The sequence below is a fragment of the Pipra filicauda genome, unplaced genomic scaffold, assembly GCF_003945595.2.
Source record: "Pipra filicauda isolate LSUMZ 115617 unplaced genomic scaffold, ASM394559v2 scaffold508_size1329835_pilon, whole genome shotgun sequence".
In the NCBI taxonomy this organism is placed as follows: Eukaryota; Metazoa; Chordata; class Aves; order Passeriformes; family Pipridae; genus Pipra; species Pipra filicauda.
The window spans coordinates 47,672-70,213 of record NW_024104652.1 but is presented as its reverse complement, the minus strand read 5'-3'; the positions used below and the strand labels follow the sequence as shown (position 1 = coordinate 70,213).

The following is a 22,542-nucleotide window of genomic DNA, read 5'->3' as shown; positions in this document are numbered from 1 at the left end:
GGGAAGAACAACCAGCTCGAGTTGTAAGAACAAAAGGCAGACATTCCTCCTGCAGGAAAAAAAATAAATAAATAAAAAAAGGCTGAGCTGTTACTATGAAGCTTCTCCAGTGCAAACACTACGGGGAAAAACGAGTTGAAATTCTGGAAAAGATTCATTTCATCACAAATCAGTGTTCAGATGCATGACTGACACCTTCAGCCCAGACAAGCTTCCAAGGAAAGTAATAACAGTTTCGAGGAAACCACAGCTCTGAAAGAACAGCATGTATCCTACATTTTTCCTTTCAGTACCAAAAGGCCTCAGTACCAAGGAAAATAGAAAGACAGCAGAAGAGTTTGAAGTGAACTGTAACGTGTAATTTTTAGTGCTTGTCTCTGTGCATCTCACTTGGCAAGGCAGATAAAGCACTGATTTTCACTAAAACGCAGGGCTAATCTACTGTAACTAATATTCTAATTACAGAATCATGTTTATTACTCCAGGATTCCCCTTTCACAGAAACGTGAACAAACAGCAATGCAACAAAACGCTACAATTTCCTGCTTTACAAAGTTAAGATCTACTTATTCATGAAGATTCACAACTAGGAGTCAGTGAAGACTTTGGGATTTAAGCCAGAACTATCAGGGCTCTGAACTACCTCCATGAACGCGGGCATTCAAAACAAACGATTAAGAGAACAATTTGTAGTTCTACATTTTAGATTATTAAAAACCTTTTCCAGATCTAAAGTTACATGGAATCTTCTGCCAACACAACCCCTCCTCTTCTGTTGCTGCACTGTCACAATCGGTGTTCAGAGACTAAAGAAACCTTGCTGTGGCAAAAACAAGTTTCTCATTTTGCCAGCTCAGGAGAGAAGGAAAAAAAAAATAATCAAATTTACCAACATGGAACAGTGGATCAACACCAGTGCAAGTGTTATTGTTACAAGGGAAAACCAGGACACAAAACCCCTCACAATTCCTGTGCATCCTCGACTATTTTTACTTTATATATTCCAGCAGGAGCAAGGCTCTACACCAGCACTGAGTGCTGAGCACAGGGCATACATGGTTTATATATTAAATGCAAAATGAGATGGATAATTCTCTTTTAAAACCCCATGAGTACAGTTTTAACATTTTTCTTTCCAAAAAGAAAATGTTCAGCAACGTTTTCTTTAAAAGCTCAAAAGCATCTCACTGATAGGCCAATTGGAAGAAGAAAAATCAACTCAAGACTCCTGGTGTCCCTCACTTCCCAGTGACAAAAACAGTGGGTGGAGGAGCAGCACAAGGTGGGTCAGTGGCAGGGGATGGGAGGGGGGAAGTGTGATGGGAAGGAAAATAACAGCAAAAATACTTTAATCCATCATTTCAAACCAATTCATTACATCAAATTCCCCCTTCTTTATGCTCTGTATTATGTCTGCATTCATAAGATCCACAGGAGATGATGCATAAGGGGAGGAAGACAAAGCATAAGCTTTCGTATCAGTTTATTTCCACATTATGTATCATTTTCTCATAAAAGGTTTATACAACACATTCTTCCACAACTATATCACAGCTTCATCCTCTATGAAAATTATTTAAGAGTTCAGTGCAACTCCTTCAGCCCAAATCTTTGATGCTTTAAAATCTTGGGGAAATTGGATCTTTTGCAGCAATTCACCCAAACACCAAACCAAAGAGCAAATCTTCCCTCTGTTTACACACACAGCTGACCAACCTGCACCTGACAAGGAGACAACCTGCCCCACACAGGTATCAATCTTAGTTTCTGCCAAAAGCACTTTAATATAAACACAATCATTACTTTAAAGGCAAAGTGTTTTCCCTCAATGTGAAGCAAAACATACAGTCAGTACAAGAAACTATGAACAGAGAACTAGTACAGCAAGTCAGTCATAAATTAGATTAGCACAATGCCAAAACATTTAGCACATTTTTGGCCTTTCCACTTTGCACACAATTTCTTGCTGCTGACAAACTCATCTTAGCAAATTCCATCAAAGGTGAATCTTATCCCACTCCAAGACTTCCAGTGGTCTGTATGAAAAAGCATTCCATCATCATACTAGCTATAGTCAGCAGGCACTAAACAAAGAGTGAAAAGCAGTGAGATGCTTCATGAGGAAGGGTTGCAACTGTAACAAGAAGAACGTGGTATCAGGATCAATGCATTAAAAAAAAAAACAAAAACAAAAGACAAAAAGAAAGCACAGAAGCAGCAAACCATCCTGGCAAATTAATGTGCAGACTTTGCCCAGGCTGATAAGACTGAGAACATAATATTCGAATAAGAAAGATTTCCATTTTAGAGGAAACCTACTTTTTATCTTCACTGTCCTTCAAATACACATTGATACACAACAGGAAAAGAAAAATCACACAAGTGATAAAGAAGAGACATTATGTACCTGTAACAAGTGTCCTAAGTGCTCTCTCCTTCCTGTTAATCAAGCCTGAGAAACGGGAGGCTGAAACAATCCTGGAACACTGAACAGGCTGATTAGATACAGTTGAGGTATCTGTGATTTATGGACTTTTACTGGTGCTAACAACACAATTCACCAGTTGGCAACTGAAAGCCAAGTAAGTATTGCTTTAAAGACAGCCTATGCACAATTAACAAACGATTCTGGGCATGACATTTCCTTGAACACAACTTCCTTGACTTCAAAACAAGAAGTATCCCAATCTTGGCAAGAGCACAGAAAAAAAATGACTCTGCAGACACTCTAGGTTTTGGCAGAAAAATTACTGAAGGACAACAGATTCCATGAGGCTCCCAAGATGTCAAACATCTTCTGTACACAAACTTGTTAAAGGTCCTTCTGGAGCAACCTTCAGCCAGGGCTAAATCAGCAATTAAGATACCAAAGTGGGAATGACCTCCTGGACACAGCCCCTGCTCTAAAACCAGCACGTGCTGCTCAGCTGGAGTTGAGACTCCACTGGCTCTGCAGAGCCCAAGCCTGCACAGCCAAGGCTTCAGCATCTTCCCACATGGAGCAAATGTGCCAGCAGAGGTACCACTCAGCCTCAAACCCAGCCTTTCATGGCCCTGAAGCTCCTTTCTCCACAAGGAGCTGCTGGAAGAGCCGGGCTGCCCAAGGGATGGGCTGTCTGTACCTTATCTACTTCTGAACACTGTTGAGGGGGTTCATCCTGTACAAAGTGCCTTATTCAGAGCAATTCTAGGCAGGACTGTTACACTTACAGCTGGGAGCAGGACTGTTTGGGTATCAGAGATCATCCAATTCCCGTTATTGTGGCAAACACTCGAACACAAATGACAACAAACAGCTTCCATGGAGTAGCAGAGGCAGAACCACCCCCTCCCAGCACTTGCAGAGCCTGCAATCCTACCTGAGGCAGAAATACCCCTTGTCACATTCCAAAATCTTTTTTCTATAGATGCCTCTGAAGCCATCCAAGCCTCTGACCTAGGAGGGTGCCTCCACACTCCTGTTTCAAAGTGGTTTAGTGTTTTTAAGACTAAATGTGGCAACTTTCACTGCCACCAAGCGAAAATCAATTATTACTTCAGCCTGGAAAAGCCTCAGTGCATCCACACAATCACACTGTATGGTGGTGTTCCCTCTTGTCACCTCTCTTTGCTATGCATACGTAGATTTTTATTTATCATTCTGGCTAAATTTTAATCAGAGGGTTTTCTGCACAGAATTCCTGAGCAGTCAAGAGAAAAAAAAAATCAGGGCCCTCCCCTTACATCTGAGCAAGTACATTTTTATCTGGAGAGAGGAAGAGATTGCAGGAAAGGGAATCCCTCCTGAAGGCAATAGAATCAAGCAGTGCAATGCCAGTGCTTCCCCATCACACAAACAGTGACTTTCCAAAGCACTAGGCTGTGTTCCATATAAAGAATTTATAAAATGAGGAAAACTGGAACTAAATCAACAGCAGAGAGGACAGCAGGAATTCTGCAGGTACTGGTGTAAGTGGATTAATCCTACAGTACTGAGGACTCTGCCAAAGGGTGTAAAAAATGGACTGTAGAGAACTAGTGGTTGTCCAACACCCAATATTGGAACAAAGGTATAGAATATATAACCCTATTTAAACTAATGAACTCTGTACCCAAAGTTTATTGTAACCAGTTTCACATCTAAAGCTACAAATTCTTTCCAAAAATTTCAATATTCTTAAATAACGATTGGAATGCTTGCTTTCATCCCCCCACCCCTCAGTTCCTAAAGTACTTCCATGGCAAAAAACATAAAACCAGTTAAGAAAAATATCTGTAAAACCTACACTGCACCATCTAAATTTGTACATTTACATAGGCATCTGACAAAAACACTTCTGGCAAAGTTTTGAATTAAAGCAATGAATGGGGCTACCTGAACTCAATGTCCTGATTGTTTCAGTCTGTGTGAGACCCTGAGTAAATTCACACACAACCTAAAGGAATTTAATAGATATGCAACTTTTTTTCCTTTATAAAATCCTTTTCTATTATTTCCAGGGGAAAAAAACTTCCTCAGAAAGAGCCCTGTTTTTATACACATCACAGTGACACAGCAACACTCTCAACCCCAGCAGTGTCTGGGTACAGGACAAAGATACTAAGAGGCAACATTAAATAACCAAGATATTTTTAACCAAGCAAAAGAGAGTTAAACCTTCCCAGTAACAGTCAAGAGCATAGCAGAGTGATATTTTAAGATATTTAGCAAGGGCTGTCTCCTGCACAGAATTGCAAACACTTTGTTTTGACTTGCACAGTTTATTTATTACACTCAGGCAGCAACAGAGTCAATCTCTGTGACAAAACACCAAACAGGAAGATTTGAGAAAGCTTGGAGGGGGAGGGCTGAGCTGGGAAGAGCACTTTCTGTGCTATTACAAGTTTCACAATCCAGCTTTCCAAGGCCAGCTTCTCCTTTGCAGCAGAGGAGGAGCAGCTGAGGCGAGGTCAGCTTTGTTCCTGCCTCCCACCTGGACCACCAAGGCACTGCCTCATCCCTGACCCTCGGCAGTGGCAGATTCTTTGGTGGGCTGAAGGAGAGACACAGCGCTGTGGAAAACCAAATGCTGACAGAGGGGAAGAAAAATTTCTTTCTGTAAGGAAACAGGGAGGAGGAAAAATTTCTGCTTTACACAGTAGCCCATTGTCTGAAGTTTATGATGGTAAATGTCATTACACAAAGGTCAGAAGTCAAAACGAATCCAAAGCCTCCCCGAGGTTCCTTTCAGGCCTCCTTCCAGTTTTTGTGGGTTTGCTATCACTGTCCTATTCAGCATTTCCTCCAAACCTTTGTAGAAAATTCAAAGCTTGTAAGGTTTGTCTCTATAAAGTACAGTGTCTCAAGTGTGCAAACCAGAGAAATCAGCCCACTACTGAAGCTTTATTTGATCAATCCCACAATTTTTTTGCATTCATGAAGCACATAATAAGTTTTGCTTTAATAACACTCACCAAACACTCTAAAACCTTAAGCATAAAAAAGCATCTCTCCCTCACCTGCTCTCAACCACATGATCTCTTTAATTACCTCTTCTGGAATTCTGGATTATGTTAAACAGATGCAGAGCCAAAATACTGTGAAGGCAAGAGCTTCAAAGAGAGAGGGTGGCTGTTATCTGTGTGACCAGCTCAGGTCCACCAAAACAGAGGCACATCTTCAGGTGGCTGAACCACAGCTGAGAGAAGTTCACCAAACCTTTGGCCACTTTTTGGTAGAAATGGAGAGTTACTGGTCCTACAAATTTAGTTGTGTCAATATGAGAAGACAACTCATTCAAGAATGAACACACCTTATAAAGACAGGGAGAGAAAAGGTGGAATAACCTCATTCAGATGAAATGAAGCTTCACAACAGCAGCTGCTGAGGAAAGCACTGCCTGGGGAAAGGAACAAGCTCTAATCCTTGGAGGCTGTAACCTCCTACCCAAAGAAAACTTTCCACACATCATTTCCCAAAGAGCTGGAGAACAAACAAGCTGCTACAGGTTCAGAAATTCCCTGATCATCCAGAGCATCAATGTGGATGCTCTGATCCCAGAAAGTCCTGGTTCTCAGAAGTCTGATCCTACAAAAGAAAGCATCTCTGCAGTTAAACTTAACTGAGATTTGAGATTAGCAATAAACCCCAGAAATCTGCCTTGCTGCAGAGCAAGTATAAAATGTCCTTGATCTCATCAGGAAAGTTCCAGGTTCTCTTCAGGTTCCTCTGCTCAAGAACAACATCCCTCAGCAAGCTGAGCAGTGCTGGTTTAGACACAAGAGCTGTCCAAGCTGCAAACAGGGGGTGCTTCGTCATCTAAGCCTTCAATCACTGCAAAATCTGGGAGGAGAAAACCTTGTGCAGCTACAGGGACAGGAACCAAAGTTTCTTTGGTCACATGTGACCCATGAGCAAAAACCAAACACACAGAAATCAAACCTGTACTTGCTTCCCCCCCTTTTCTTACCCTGGGTTAGGGCAAAAGAAAGAAAATTATCAGTGTCTTAGAAAACAGAAGAGGTTCTCAGGAAAATCTCTGGAACCACAGAAGTGGTAGCTGTCAACATCCACAACACTTCTGGATGATCCCAGCGTGAGACAGATCACTGGAAGACACTGGTCTTTTCTCAGTGTAAATGCCAGGCCAGCAGTCCCCAGAGGGAGAGTTCCAGGGAATGTGCAAACCTGACCTCAGTGCACCAAGTCCCACAGTTTTTCAGCTTGACTGGGAGTGCTCCCCCTGGTACCAAAAAGCAGAGGAGATCCATCATTCCCTGGCTGTGGTAAACTTAACGTAGGAAGATCTCAGAGCTCACAGTGAGATGGAGCTGGAAGAGGACAGAGAACTGAACAAGTTGGCGGTGCTGGGCCTGTAATGAGCTTCCTGAAGTCCCAGTGATTACATCTGCTGCTGCTGAAATTAGAAGGCCAAAGCATATATTACCACACACACTACCTCACTTCAGGTATCTGCAGAGTCCAGAACTTCCTGAAGGACTGGCAGAATCACTGTGGACAAGAGACAGGCAGAATTTAAAGGCAAGTCTGTACATAACACACACAGCCTCACGTGGGAGGTCACCTAAGTACAAGCTCTGATGAAAGCCCAGTGGCCAAACTCCTTTGTTTTCATGGAAGGACAGCTCAGGAGATGATTAAAAAAAACAAAAAAAAAACATCTTGTAGGAGCAAACCCATAGTGCTAAAGAACTCTGAACTGCTCTGTGACTGCCAGAGTATCTCTACGTGAGCAGAAGAGGTTGGAGCATTCAGCACATGAAGCCTCACCACAAGCACTTTGCTGGGGATACACCCCTTCAAAAGGGATTATCAGGATAAAGTTCTCCCTGTTTTCTTCCAAAATGTTTGTGGGGTATTTGGTGTTGAGTAGGAGCAAACCAGCAGGATCCCAAAACGAAGTAATCCTGCATCTAAAAGAAAGCATAAACATGTCTCAGACAAGAGACCCACAGACAGTAGGAAAAGGAATGTCCTGGTGTCACAAGAGTCACTCCTCGAGTCCGTCACTTGGAGAACAGATAACATTACTCATTTTATATATTTAGATTTTCTTCTTTCCATCAACAAAATCTCAAGGCACTCTGGAAAACAAGCATTTTCCAATTTGTAAAACAGGAGTAGCAGCTGTTTGTTTCTTCGAAAAGTTACTGTTGGCCCGTGAAACTCAAATTGCTTTCTGTGTTTTCAAAATAACTGCTCCTCTCAACAAAGCCTTGGAGCAGAGGAGTCTCATCTCCTCTTTGATTCAGTTCCAGCTCCTCTGTTCCAGCAGAGCTGCTATGACTGAGCATATGCTGCTTGATTTTTCCAAAACACAACATTCCATCCATTTAAGACCATTTCATTTGGACACGAGTTTGAGAGAACAGGAAAAGTATATCCATCATCAGCTGCATGTTCCTCTTGCTACATTTTCTTCTGAGCATGGAACAACCCATACACAGAAGAGGAATTCCTGTATTATAGATGCTGACAGCCCCAGACTCCAATAGTTGCATAAAAGCCCTCGTAGTCATCAGGCTGTTCCTAACTTTACTCCAGCACAAACCCCTGGAACACCACAGCAGATCACTTTTTAATGTTCTAGAGAGAATCTCCCTTGGTAAAATCCCAACTTGCAGGGATGAGTTATCCCCAACAGCAAGTTCAAAAGGCAGTACCACCACACAGGCAGAAACAGTGTGTTCAACTCATGTGGCTTCATTTGATCCAAAACCAGTTTTGGGTGTTTTAATCACTTCTAGGAAGCCAAGAGCAGCACAGCTCTCAGGAGAAATGCACTTCTAAGACCAGATCCATTCTAGCCAATTAACAGCCCAATTAGAATAAATATGAGACAGGACAGAGCTTCACCACTGCAATGGTGGTCCAAAATTTCCACCCCAAATTGCTGGGAACGGTGAGGAAGATGCAGAAACCAGTCTAACTGGTACAAGAGAGCTTTAAACAAGTCATGCTACCTCTTAAGCTCAAGCTGTGAAAATTTTATGTTCCAGTGAAACCGTCTCCAGTACAAATCCTACTTGTTGCTTTTCCGGTGGCACAAACAACTGAAGACATTCCACGATGGGCAGCAAGGTTTGCACTGTCTGACCTCACACTACAGCACTTAAAGCTCAGCTGACATCCAGCCCCTCCTTTCCACAGCTCTCCATTATCACAAGCCCAAACCCCCCAGGTTATTCCTGACACAGTCAAGGAAGCTGCAAACTGAGACACTGCACAGCCTGGATCCCTGTGGGAAGCCAAGTGGAAGCACACGAGGAAATGCAACATTCCCAGGTTTAACACCAGTCCTAGTGATCCCTGCACCTTCCTCTGCTTTCAGAGGGCACCCACGTTCAAGCAGAACCAGCTCTAAGATATTGATTTAGAGCAGATGTAGTTTAAAGAGAGCTTACAAGGAAAGCATTTTTTGATCCTTTTTCTTTTTACCCTCTGCAGGGAGAGCGTGAAAACAAAAAGCAACATTAAGTCATAAAAAAATAATTGTTGTAGTCCTCAGCAATTTTTTAATTCCCCTTCCTTCACTAAACATCTGGGTTTTGTTAGAAAACACTATAAAATGATTTTCCAAAACCTTTGACATGCATTCTGCTCAATAGGTCCCAAAAGCTCAGGAAGGAGAGCTTCAAACCAAGTAAGGGTTGTTATTTATGAAGCCTTACTGGTGAAATTGGTCTAATCCTTCTGTCTGACCATTCCCTGCTACTGAAGGGCACAGGGATAGAGAGTCAGCATGTTAAGGTGATGCTCATTTAATAGAGAAAAGGACAATACACCCAGGAAACTATTTTTCAAGCAGACTCAGTGTGATGAGCCAAGAAAAAGCTGTTCCTGCACAGCCCAGGACTCTGGAGATACCTGTGCCATTAAGTTACTTCAGAACAAATTAGTGCTCCACGAACTGATCAGACCATAAATAAGCCCAGTAGGAAAGAGGGAAGCCACTGACAGGCACAGCAGCTGAGCTCTACAGCTCTCACTCAATGAACACCACAAAGCTGCCAGTGCCAAAGGGATCTCTGGTCCTTTTACTCCCCCATTCAAAGGATGTCAAAGCAGATGCAGTATCTGATCACAAGAATCCTGTACTTTCATTTTCTCTCGTCACTCAAAGCACAAATTGCAGCTCTGTCCCCAACCTAATAATTATTGGTATGGCTGCATTTTGTTCTCTTCCAGCAGCAGCAGGAAACTTGATTGGAGCTGCAGGAACCCAGGCAGTGACTGCACAAGCTGCTGTTGTGATAGCACAAAGCAGAAGCCAACTCGGCAGGTAATTGGACTTCAAGTCAGAAAGATCTTCCCCAGGCAGCTTGAGATAGTAATTTCATAGGGGAGAAAATAGGTTGGCTTTATCCACCACAGGTTACCAAAGGAAAACTTTGATCCTAAGACAGACAGACATAATAAATACCAAGACACACCACCATAAAAAGGTAATAAAGGTGGGGTTTTTTGTAGTCTGCAGCAATTCAAAAGGCATTTGCAACCTTCTGTGGGGTCAGTATTAAGAATGGAATCACTCAGGCACCAAAGCAAAACATTCCTTGTTAGAAAGGAGTACTTCCAGTGCTCGATTCCCTTGCCCACTGACTTAATACTTTGGAAGGTCTCAAATCCCATATACACTGTTGCAGTCATGCTTCCAGAGTAATCCTAGGGAATTCTGGAGGGTTACTGTCAACAGTTCATGCTTCCTAATGCCATACTTCAAGTAATTCAGATGCACACAAAGCTCCTTCATTTCTCTAAACCATACACCCATGGAAGTAATTCCAAAGCATTAGAAACCAATAAGGAAATCTAAATGCACACAGACCTGAAGTCATGGGGGATTACATGATTAGAGTGTCCAGTAAAACCAGTAACCTCAGTGTTAGTGCCAGCTGCCAGCACCCCCCTCATATGGGACTGGGGGGAGGGGGGGTTTTCTCCCACTGTTCCACAAAAAGAACTCCAACTAACAACATCCAACAAGGAGTTAGTGATGGTTGAGAAGAAAGAAAGAGGAGTGAAGATCCACCTGTGTAAACCTAATGGTCCACTGAATCAAAAAGACTGGATGTGTACTGGAACATGAACACCTCTGCTCAGCAGAAATTGGAATCATACACTTTTCTTTAGATGGCATATTATTCACCTACTTAAGATCTGTAAGAAAGATATACTGTCCTTAAATATTATTCCACAGTGATATTAAGTTGGCTTTCACTCACAGACGCCTGTTTCCCTGTCAGACATGTACCCCCAACCAAAAAAAAAAAAAAACCCACCACAAACCCCCAAAATATAAAAATCCCTTAAGCAAACCTCTCATATCCCTCCCAAAACCTAGTAAACTCCAGTTCAGCATCCCAGCACTCCCAGGTGACCCTGTGACATGATGATTTTGAAACAAACTCTCTAGTTCAGCGAAGGAGATTATTAAAATCTTGGATTCATACACAGTTAATGAAGACTCACAGTCCCTCACTCCCCACCCCTGACATGTACACAAAGAAACTCGAGACAGCATAAGAGTTTTAAGCTTCCTTTCTTACCTTCCTTTCTCACAGCAAACCCAATTCTGAGAATGCTGGAGAAAGTCTGTCTTAAACAGTGTGACCTCTGTGAAATAGGGAATACCAGAAAATTTCCTGACCGCTGCCTAAGCACAGAGTTAATAAAACAGGTTTTAAAGTGAAGTGAATAATGTTGAAGAGGTGCATCCATATTTTAACAATACTCTGAAAAAACTTGAGACTCATTACCCCACGCAGTGCTTTCCCCCCAAACACACCCATATACCCAAACAATCCTAAGTTTTCTCCAGCACCTCGGAAGGCAGAGTGGCAAAAAACCAAGCTTTCAGTGGAAGAAACAAAAGGCCCTGATTCATATGCAATTAGCTCAGCTAAATTTACTACTGAAGCCATTGCTACCCCAGCTGTCCTTGACACCTGCACAGCAGGGACAATGGGACGTGACAAGCAGCCTCCTGCCATTTATTGCAGTTTTCAGGCTTAGAATTGGTGACAAATACAGTTCCTGAGCTGCTGCATTAACACAATTAGCACAAAACCAGCCCTGCACCTTATTCCAATGTCCACATCAGAGACAAAACCAATGGAGACAGTCAGTGCCTCGTCCACCTCTGCTAAATCCACCACCCAAGAAGCACCAGTGCTCCAAACATAACATGTGTCTTCCCACTCCAGGTTCAGCTTGCAGTGACAGACAAGCAGAGCAAAACAGAAAATTAGTATCTGAAAATTTAGAAGGAAGGATATAAAGGGAGAAAACCTGTTAATATCCTGTGCAGCACAACTTCCCACCATTTTACCTTCCTTAAATACGAGTTAGACTGAAAGACTGAGAGCAGAACTAAACTTTTGAGATCAAGTTGTTATTTTCTAAGAACCAAGCAGCTCACTCTTTATCAGCCTGTGTTTCTGCAATCATTGACACAAGTCGTGTGCAGAAACCATACCCAGTAAAATTATTTAGGCTCTGGTGCCTAAGATGTGAGAAAAGCCTATGACAGCATCTTAAAAATAGAAGAGTCCTCTCTGTGCATGGAAAGAGCTCTCACTGAGGTCCTCTGCACCCCTGTTCTGGCACACACCCACCAGCCTTGCCCCAGACAGCAGTATAAACACATAAAAGCTCTTTTATAAGGGTTCAGAGAAAGTGCAGAAGAATCCATTCAACTTGACATATCTACCTGAATCCAAATCCTGGGAGGACGGGCTTTCACGTCCCAGCCCCTGTGCTATCTTTATAAGGGCACTAATTTGTACAGCACACATATTTTATCTGCACTGCAAAAACACCACAGATGAACATTAACCAGATTCCTTGTGCTGTCTGCCAGGTGTTTAAATATTTGGCAACTCAAATACTGCAGTCTAAATGCTTCAGATTATCCAGTGAGAACATGGGTACGTTTCCAGCCACTATGTTAAACACATTTTTTCCCCATTTGTTACATTTTAAGCAGCAGACTGGAGTTACCAACACACAAACATCACACTACAGGTCTATTTTGAAGGTTGAGTTTATTAACTCACAAAAGCTTTCACTGAAAAATATGCACAGAAACTTTTAATCCAAAAGACTCCCCATTTATCTGCACTAGGCAGGCGCTACACAAAGGATTCTGCAAAGAAAACAAGCTCTGATATTGTATATTTTGATAAGTTTAGGTGTATACCGAGCATTAGGAAACATAATCCCACACTATGTATTAAACAACATTCTTCTCTTGGTCCAAGTTAGACAACACATTTCTGAGCAGTGTGAAGATCCATGACTTTTTGAAGCTTGAAATATATTCCACCATCAGAACTTTGACCTGGACATCTCTATACATTAATATATTACTGTGTTAATACATTTACTGCTTTTCCTCCTTCACCCACACTAAACTTCGGGTAAAAACTTCCACAGCATCATTATTAGCAACAAAAATGAAAGGTCCCGAGGGATCATGACATTTTTTTATAGCATGTCAGTTATCTTCCTGAGGAGGAAAGAGAGATCACTCCAGTGAGAAAGACATTAAAATACTTTTTCTGTTTTTATCACAAAAGCAGTGACAGCTTTCTGAACAGGGGCAGGAAGGTCAGATTATCTCACACCTGAGCTTACAGGCTATTTTAAACCGGTAACTGGATTAAAATTAAAGCCATATACCCTCAGAAAGAAAACCCACTGCAGCCTCTTCATCAAAACAAATGTATCCTACTACCACAGCACAAACTGGCAGCAAGGCAAATCAGCAGTAACACATGAGGAATTCTCCACTCAGGATCATCAGAAAACCAGGATTTGTCCCCCCCGTGCCATACCTTTGATGCTTGAGGAGTAGAGATGACATGAACAGTGCTGGGTTTAACTCCATTGGCCTTGGGTCGCTTATAAAGGGCAAATCTGCTTTTCCTGCGGCCTCTGTCACCGTTCGGGAGGGATCCATTGTACCTGGAAATAAACCACAACAGCTGAGCACAAACCACCACCAGCTTGGAACGTGGAAAAGGAGGGACTGGACGTGTGGCCACAGAGAAGGAGAGAGTGGTAATTCTGGTGTCATCAAATGCACGGGCAAAACAAAACAAGTCCCAGCCCTGCTAAGTTTTGTTTCCTGAATTATGAGTGTTCGAACATTCTTTACCTACCAACGGTTGAAATTTTGATCTCATTAAAAAAGTAATTAACTACAAATGAACTACTGAGCTGTTCAGCCACAGAAATACTTCTTTGCCTCTAGAATCAAAGGAATTTGGAATAACACCCTACATCTTCAGTAATTCAGAACAAGGAGAGTTTTACAATGTTTTTTCACCCTATCAGCCCTCTTCAGACATCTCATACAGGAATGGGGCCAATCCAGAAAAATAAAGTAATTTAGGGGCAAGTAAAACTGTGTGAAAAGGAATTTTACTCACACAAAAAAGCTTTTCCTCATTGTTTCTCCCCCTTCCTTTTTTTTTTTTTAAACTCTAATCCTAAAGGCTTCATCTATTATTAAGGGAAGAGGATGCAAGTGTTTTTAATTTATGTGACTACCTGAAGCCTCACTAATGACTTCCTTTATCAGGTGTAACACAGTAGCCTTCCACAGTTCTTTCATCTCTCCCTGAGGACACAAGACCCAGAGGATTAATTATTCAGAGAAGTCTTAAGCCTCAAGGGGACACAGCTCCTTCCCCAGGGAAGGGATCAACTGGAAACTTCTTTGCAATGCATAAGCACGGAATTCACCTCCACCTCACCCCAAGATTTAGGTCAGGTTGATGCTTCCCCCCACAGCACTGTCACCTGTGACATTCCTGCCAACTCCCAGCTGGTCTGGGAAGAGCTCTCAGGGTGGAATATGGAAAGGAGAAGCAAAAGGCAGCAAGGCAGAAACACAGAATCTTTTATTTTCTTATCGTAACATCCTGAATATGTAACTAAGCGGTTTGTGTAACAGGAGAATGCACTGGGAGAGCTTCTATCCTTCTGCAAACAGACGGGGAACAGGGAGTGGATGAAAGCAAGGGGTGTCATTGCTGAGGCTCTGCAGAAGGCTCAGTGCTCACTCCAGGCAAGGATCACCTGCTGGCACACAGGGAAACAGCTCCCAACTTCCCATGCGGGGATCCCAAATGCAGGACAGCTGAATGTTTGAGCACAAGCAAGAACAGATGTAAGATGAAAAAATAATCTCAAATCTAAGCAGTCCAGGACATAAAACCCGGACCTTTTAAAAATATGCATTTATTACATGATGCTAAAGCCACACAGAAAGTTGATAGACTTTCTGCTGGGCTGAAATTGGACTTGTCCTCTCATTCCCACTTTCATAGGGAGACTACGGAATCTTTCTGGAATATTAAAGGGGATTCCCTGACACAGCAGGAAAACAACAGGAGTAAATCACTATTATTTCACGCCAGATCTACGTGTACCTTGGAAACTTGTTATCAACCCTACACCAGACGAGAGTGGCACAGCAGATCCTCATCACAAGAGCCCAACCCCTACAAAGATACATCAATATGATCCACAGGCAGCTTAAATACCAGCACTTAAAATAGGAGTTATTTGATTCTCCAACTTCAATCTCCCCGGATATACACACATGTTTTCTTTCAAAGGCGCTGTATTACCAGGAATATGCCAGCAAGTTTTAACTTGCCTGAAGACAACATTCCTTCTACAAGTATTTTTATCTGAAAACCTAAGAAAGCAATAATTCCCTCAGAAATAATGTGTAGTGACTATATATTACCACTGCTAGCTTTACATTCTGTAATTATTTTTTTTTTTAATATTTGTGTAACTGTTAAGTGACACTGAATTAAAGTAGTTCCAGTTAAAACCAGGCAAGTGGGGTTTTATATCTCATGTTCACAAAACAATTTCAACTGGGAAAGGCTACTCCATTTCATTTCAGTCTCTGTGGGAGACTTTTAGGAGAGAGAAAGAAGCTGCTCAAGGTTAAAAGATCTTTTGGAAACTTTAAATAGGAAAGAAATCCAAGCAAAGCGAAAGTTGAATTCATTCATCCTGATTAGCACCGACAAATTTTCAGGAGGGTTCTCTCCTCCTGCCAATTTCTGAATTTCCTTTCCACAAAAGGGCAAGAGGAACTGAGTGGTGGTTTTATGATTTGTTATGCTTTAATTATAGACCTGCAGGTTTTATTTTGATCTAACAGTGGCAGAAAGAGCTGGGACAATTAGTAGGTATACATGTTTTAGAGGAAGGGGGGAAAAAAAAAAAAAAGGGTGTCAGAGAACTTGCCTCTTTCCACTTCTGGCACATTCCTGCATTTTTCCTATGCCAGGACTCTCAGCTTGTTCTCCACAAACCAACCTTCCCCGTGGCACTGGGGCCACACCTTTGCTTCCCACTTCTTCAACAACCTACATGCCCAGTGACCCAGTAATGCCACGGGACCTTCCCAGCCAGGGCAGCACCTGCCCCGCTCCTGAGGCACAGCCCCATCGTCTTGGCTTTTCCAAAAGGAGCTGTCCCACTGGATTCTGCAGGAATACAAGCATGGCTGCCCACACCTTTGCTGAGTCAGCTTTCCTAAGCACAGGCACAAGGAACTGCAGCCAAAGCAGCCTCCAGCCCCCTCCTCTCCTTCACTTCCCTCAGCTCTTCTGAGCAGCAACAACTTCCTCCTTCGGAGCACCAACAGGATGGAATGGCACAGGATGAGAAGGGACAAGCACTGAGGCCACAAATTCCGACACTGGGAGACTCCAAGCTTCCCCACAGCCAACGAGCTTCCTCTCACAACTCCTCTCAACAAGCACGAGCCCATTTCCCTTCCCCCTGCACCCTTCCAATAATTCCAGAAGCAGCTTAGGGACCAGCACATGAGCACACCAACTTTTTGCTTCACAAGAAGGCCAGTGCTGCTCCTCTTGTTCCAGAAAATCTGCAGGTGGAACTCTCCTCTGGCCCACCAAAAAGCCCAGAACAAATGTGGTTTCCAACTAATAAACCAGGGGAAAAAAAAAATCAAATTTCACAGAGACAGAACAACCATTTCCGAGACCATCCCGCTCTCACGTGGGCACTGCTGAAGTTCTCCAGGAGTTCATCTGACCAACACATGTGGAAGGAACAGTCCTGTACTTCTTTCAAATACCTCTCAGTGACAGCAGTTCCAGGACAACTTGCATTATGAAACCTCCTGGGATAATCACCTCCCTTGATAGCACCATTCCTTGCAAATAAGGGAGTGGTGCTGGCAGAGGCCATGGGCACCCTCATTACCAAAGCCAGTTTCCTACAGATTTACATCAAACACTTGAGGACTTTGGTACATAATGAACTGCAAATTCCAGTTAAGCTTTTCCCATGGTTGGGATATGTAAGGAAAGCCTCTCCTCCACACGGATTCATGGCTGTCTGGAAAGCAAGACCACACATGTTCTCTCCCACGGTCCACTGTGGCAAGTTCCTGTTTTCCACAAGTCTTGTACTACTTGTACTACTACTGGAAGTACTTGACTACTTCAGAGATCGAGCTTTGAACTGTTTGTCAGATGGCTTGTTACACAAGCTTTTTTGGTTTATGTTTATTTTGGGGTTGTTCTTAAAAAAAGAATCTGGCCTAGACAGTTATAAAGGGTAAACAAGACCTCTGTTATTTGGGACAAGAGCTCTAAATCTTGACCTGCACCTTGTAAAGTTCAACTTCAACTTAGAGAAGTTACCCTAAAAATTAAGGTGAATATCTACTACCTGACAGAGAAAGTGCTGCATGAAGCCTATCTTTTTAACAATGCTATCAAAATACAAACTATCATAAAACTTAAATACTTTCCATCTATCTCCTGAAAGACTAAAAGCTGAACAATTCCTAATTTTCACAGGTAATAAAGCCCCTGGACAAAAAGGAGTAATTTTACTTTGCTTTCCTTGTCCACCACTAGCAGATCTACTGCACACCTTGACATTTTTAGACGAAAACCATCCCATTTCAGACTTCACTGTAAAGAGGTGACGTGCCAAGTTCAGTTGTTACCACAGCTCTGATGAGTCAAACAGCACATCTTTGCTTACTAAACAATAAAACTGCAGAAGTGAATTCAGACTTGAGGGAATTTTCCCTTTTAAGTACATTTTGATCCATATTTGGTATAATGCTGCAGTACACACTCTACACCCACCAGATTTCAGTTTGTGTGTTTTTACCATCCCTGACCCAGCCTGGTCCAACCCCACTGCCCAAAGCAGCAGTCTCACCTTTCATCTGTTTGTTCCTGCTACATCCCTCCCTGGTTCACATGAAGGGGAAGCAAAACTAGATTTGTGCTTTAAATTTAGTTTTAAGCCATATAAAGCCATAGAACCATTTATATCAGCAACATGGGAAAACAGCACAGAGGGCAGGGGAGATTCCCTTGGAAGAACTGAGAGTCTCCAGCTCTCAAGGCATCTACAACATCAGGAGGTTAAAGACATTAATCACCTTTGCAGTCCCCAGCTCCAGAGCTTTTCAAGGCTGTACACTCAGGTCCTGACTAACTGGGAAACCCTTTTGTGCTGAAGCATCCAGCCCTTCCTTCTTTGGACACACATTAAAAGGGGAAAAAAAAGCCACATGTTTACAGTTTACAGCAAAACACAGAAAGCTTCAACATATGCAACACTGACAATGAAGTGAGTGACCTTGTGTTTCCTTCTGTGCAGTATCACTGCCAGGACTTCAGGCTCTTCACACACCCCCTCTCCCCTTGTACCACACTGAACAATTCATTTTGTACCCAGAACTGATGGACTGTTTCAGCACAATAACCTGAATGGTTATGGATTTTCTTACTTTTTCAGAAATACATTTTTCTGCACCAGAGCTTCAGAAAACAAGCAGGTGCTGCCTGCCAGTTATCTGAGAATTCCAGTGAGACAGAACAGTGAAGTTATTCTCAAACTTAATCTCATGGGGAAGAGCTGCCAAATAGGAAAAGCAAAGCTAAGTAGTAGTTTTGTACCACCAGGATACTACTGGTTCATTGCTTCCTTTGAACTCTATTCCCTGTTCCTGTGGATCAGTGTCAGAGGCATTAACTCAGTATGAATTTCAGTCTAAGCTTGTCTCCAGCTGATTACAGGCATCAGTGTCTGTCTCAGAGGCACCTCCACCACCACCAGAGGTATTGCTAGTCCTGTTCCTGTCAGGAATTTTTGGCAGTGAACATAAGGCTGCTCCTTGAAAAATAGAGTGCTACAGATGATACAACAGGTAGTCAACAAACACTTTCAACGCTGAATTTTTTTGGAGGTTGGAAGAAGGATTCTGTTATCCTTGTTGTCATTCCCTGGTACTCAAAAAGCCTGGATTGCCCAAAGATTCCTTTCTCTTTTCTCAAGGTGCCCTTTCCCCACTGAATCACATGGACCTCTGGCAAAACAGAGTTGCTTCCTGACCACAGAGTGACACAAAGCAGAGCTGGGCAGAACTTGGAGTTACCTTGTCCATCATCCCCAACTCAAAGGCTTGATCCAGTCCATCCATGACACTTGTGTCTCAGTCAGTCTGGAAGATCCAGGCCTCCCCATCACCTTTAGAGTAAAAACTTCTCCCCTGCACACAGCAGGGGAGACTCAGGTCAAAGCAAGTCTCCTCCACTTCCTGCCAAATCCACCTAAGAGCTTAAACAACCTGTTCCCTCCTCTTTTTCACAGCAGGCTCATGTGCTACAAGATTTAATTCCTGCCTGATTTTTCTTTCCTTCTGAAGGAAAACATTATAAGTAGCTAGAGCAGCAAACTAAAGTAGTATTAAGTAGAGTTTTTGTTACTACAATTACTACAGCAATGAGCAACTCATGGGTAAGCAAAGGGCTTCCATCCTTTGATCAGCAAAAGCCACTGAACCAAGACCTTTGGTTTCTGTAACCTTGGAGGAAGTCCTGGATGAAAGACAGTCCCACCTCAGACTCTGCTGGCTCAGACATCTCCAGAGGTACAAACACTTCCTAATCACTACCAGTTGTACAGCTTAACAAAGCCAGTCTTCCTGCAGAGCAAGAAAATCCAAACCAGCAAGTTCCAAAGTCCCAAATAATCTCATCTCTTTCCCCAATTAAGAGCAATGTTTTTGCATCTGTGAACTTGATTATCCCTGAGAAAGGTACGTTGGAGTCATTAGTTGTGGCTATAGTCAGTTTGGTGGGGTTTTTTTTTTTGCTTTTGAGGCAAGTGTTTGTTCTTAGAACTTGCATCTCTTATGTCATTTTACTATCATAAAGCACTTCAGGAAGCATTCCCTCCTCCAGTACTTTTGGAATACTCAGGGACATGGTGATCAGTGCAGTGTGTTCACCACAAGCCTTCGCTTCCCAAATTTTAGCACTGCCTGCCTAGTTTACTGCTACCTGTGCAGTCCAAGAACCTTCAAAGAGGCTGCAGGGGTTCAGTAAAATGCAGTCTGACCCCATAACCCCAGATTTCTCAGAGAAGGCTGATTTGCATCACTGGCTCATGATTACGGGTTATTTTTAATATTTTTTTTTTTTAGCTACCCTTCAAAAGTTGCTCTGCTCCCATCAGGAAACCAGCAGTCAGTTTGCCCAGAACCTGTTTTCTCTTCACATGCAGGTGGTGCTTTCCTGACTGGAATCACAAGTGGGATTCTAAAAGGTTATGCACACCCCGACAAAAACCAACATACAAATCTTTCAGAGGCACCTACAGCGGATCAGATAAGCTGGAACCTACTTTAGACAGGGTGTATAAATTAAGGAGAACCTTATCTACTGACAACACCACAAGCAGTCACATGTGCAGGAGCTGGGCTTCTCCAGGGTGACCTTAATTTCTCCCTGGTGTTCTGGGACAGAAGTGGTTGCCCTTCTGGTTTGTGGGGAAAAAGCCTGTTTCTGGCTGCTGTGCCCTCCTCCTGTTCCCTCCACCTCCACCTGCCAAGCGATGAAAGGATCTGGTACAGATCAGGGTAATTCCCTGTGAACTGTTCCACCTCCCACATTCCCTCCACCACCAGCAGCACTACACTGCTATTGAAACAACTGTAACATAAGAGTAACAAAAAAATCAAGTTTGTTTCAGGGAGAATATTTCTAGAAGATACAGCTGACTGATCCTCATGCATGTTTAGCTTATGCAGTACAAGCACTTCAAGAAATTATGCACCTGATGTATGTTAACTTCACCCTACACAAAAAGCTAAAGGATGCTATTTGGCTTGTAAATACCAAAAGGATTGTGCAAGAACTGCTTTTAATCAGCTTTATGTTACGCTACACATCCAGTTTCCGTCCAAATTCCCAAACCTCTCTGCTATCTTGATATTCTCCCCCTCGCTGACGTGAGGGAAAAGAAATTACAGAGTAAGAAAACAGAGAAGTAGAAGGGAACAGTCTCCAACTGAGGGGCACAGGAGTCAGGACTTTATTACTCCAACTACCTGTAACATAAGACAGAGATCCAGCCAGGAGTATAAAGTAGCTGCTATTCCTTCTGGGATGGGAAGAACTTTCTGTAGAAGCTTCATATAAATCCCTTTGATTTTTCTTAGCAAGTGGTTTGTTATTTGCCCCAGATTATTTTGTTTAAATAGTTTGTTACTTCTGCTTTTGTGAAACCAAAGGCTGCTGCATAAGCAGCACAAGAGTTTGATTAAAAGCCGGTGTTCCAGAAGAACCTAAGGAAGAGCTGGTATTCCAGGAGAACCTACAGGACCACGCTGATGCAGACTCCTAGAGCATCAGGACAAAGCTTCCATTAAAGCAGTCAAATAACATGACAGTTCCAAACAACTTAATAGCTACAAACTATCTGTAGGCAGCCCAGTTAAGCACTACAGCCAGAGGAAGGGGTGGCTACAGTCTCACAACATAGATTTCCTAAAAGTCATCCATAATCATGGTATTAGCAAGGGAAAAGAAAGGTAGAAACTTGAACAGGAAAAAAACCTCCCACATTTAAGACACTATTACACCAATTCCAATATAAGTAATATACCAGCAGAGCACTAGAATGCAAGAGGTTTTCCTTTAAGAAAGCAAAGGGTAAGGGAACCTGCTCTTTCACATAATGACTTCCTTAACAATCCTTATTTCCAACATTTTACTGCTCCCCCCAGCATTCATTTAACAAGGAGGCAATTTTATTCAGTGCTTTAAGCCCATCTCTAAAGCTGTCAGCTAAAACCATTCACCACTGCATAAAACCAGCAATGTTAGTGCACAGCAAAATACAGGGTATAAACTAATCAAGTTCATTTCAAAAACCTGGTTTTTATTCCAGCTGAAAGAGCACAAGAGGTGGGCAAAGCACCATGTTTAGAGAATCCTCTTTCCAGCCCTAAACCTCTCATAGTAGAGAGGAAATGCTACTCATCTGAGAAGGATCTATAATCCAGTCAAATGCCACTGGAATTGTTTGATACAGCATTTGGTTAAATTAAATACAGACAGTAGAAAGTGAGATCCTGCTTTTACTGCATTCAAAACAAGTCAGACAAACACAAAATCCCTTTCAAAGAGAAGTACTGTGCACAGCTGGGTTTCCATGCACAAGAGAAAGAAGTGAAGGAGGAAGAGTGTTGATCCCAAACACCAGAGGCTCAGGAACCACACAGCTTTGTTTGGAAACAATTTACAACCTGCTCCTTAATGACAGATCAAAAAAAGGCTGCAAGTTTCAAAATTAAGATAAATTACACTTCATAACACGCCAGGGGACAGGGAGACCTCAAAACCACCTTTCCTGATACACTAAATGTGCTCCCAACCTATTTGTGTTCTGTACGTGTTGGAAGGTGCAAAAGGAAGCTGTTCCAAGTTTTAGCCTGAGGAATGAATAGCAATAACACCATGTTACATCTGAAACTTCACTACATTAAACATTATGGGAGAAACTACATTTCACTCACAGGGCCATTGAAAATAAAAGCACAATCCCAACAAGTCATTTCCTAAGACATCAAATGCTTTCCCTAAAACCCTATCAAGGACTATTTGACAGTTCACATTTTCATAAGAAAAAGTGATGGCTTTCTTATAACTTCAGTTCTCCTTCAAATACAAGCAGTTGCAATGTCATTT

At 42.5% G+C, this 22,542-nt stretch overlaps 1 protein-coding gene across 1 annotated transcript in view; it reads right to left on the bottom strand.

Annotated features, from left to right (window-relative positions):
- The window catches only part of PELI2 (pellino E3 ubiquitin protein ligase family member 2), a 64,979-nt gene that overhangs the window by 26,505 nt on the left and 15,932 nt on the right, over positions 1–22,542 (bottom strand). Inside the window, exon 2 of the mRNA XM_027719738.2 lies at positions 13,318–13,447. Coding sequence (XP_027575539.1) covers positions 13,318–13,447 — 130 coding nt within the window. The remainder of the gene's footprint in view (positions 1–13,317; positions 13,448–22,542) is intronic.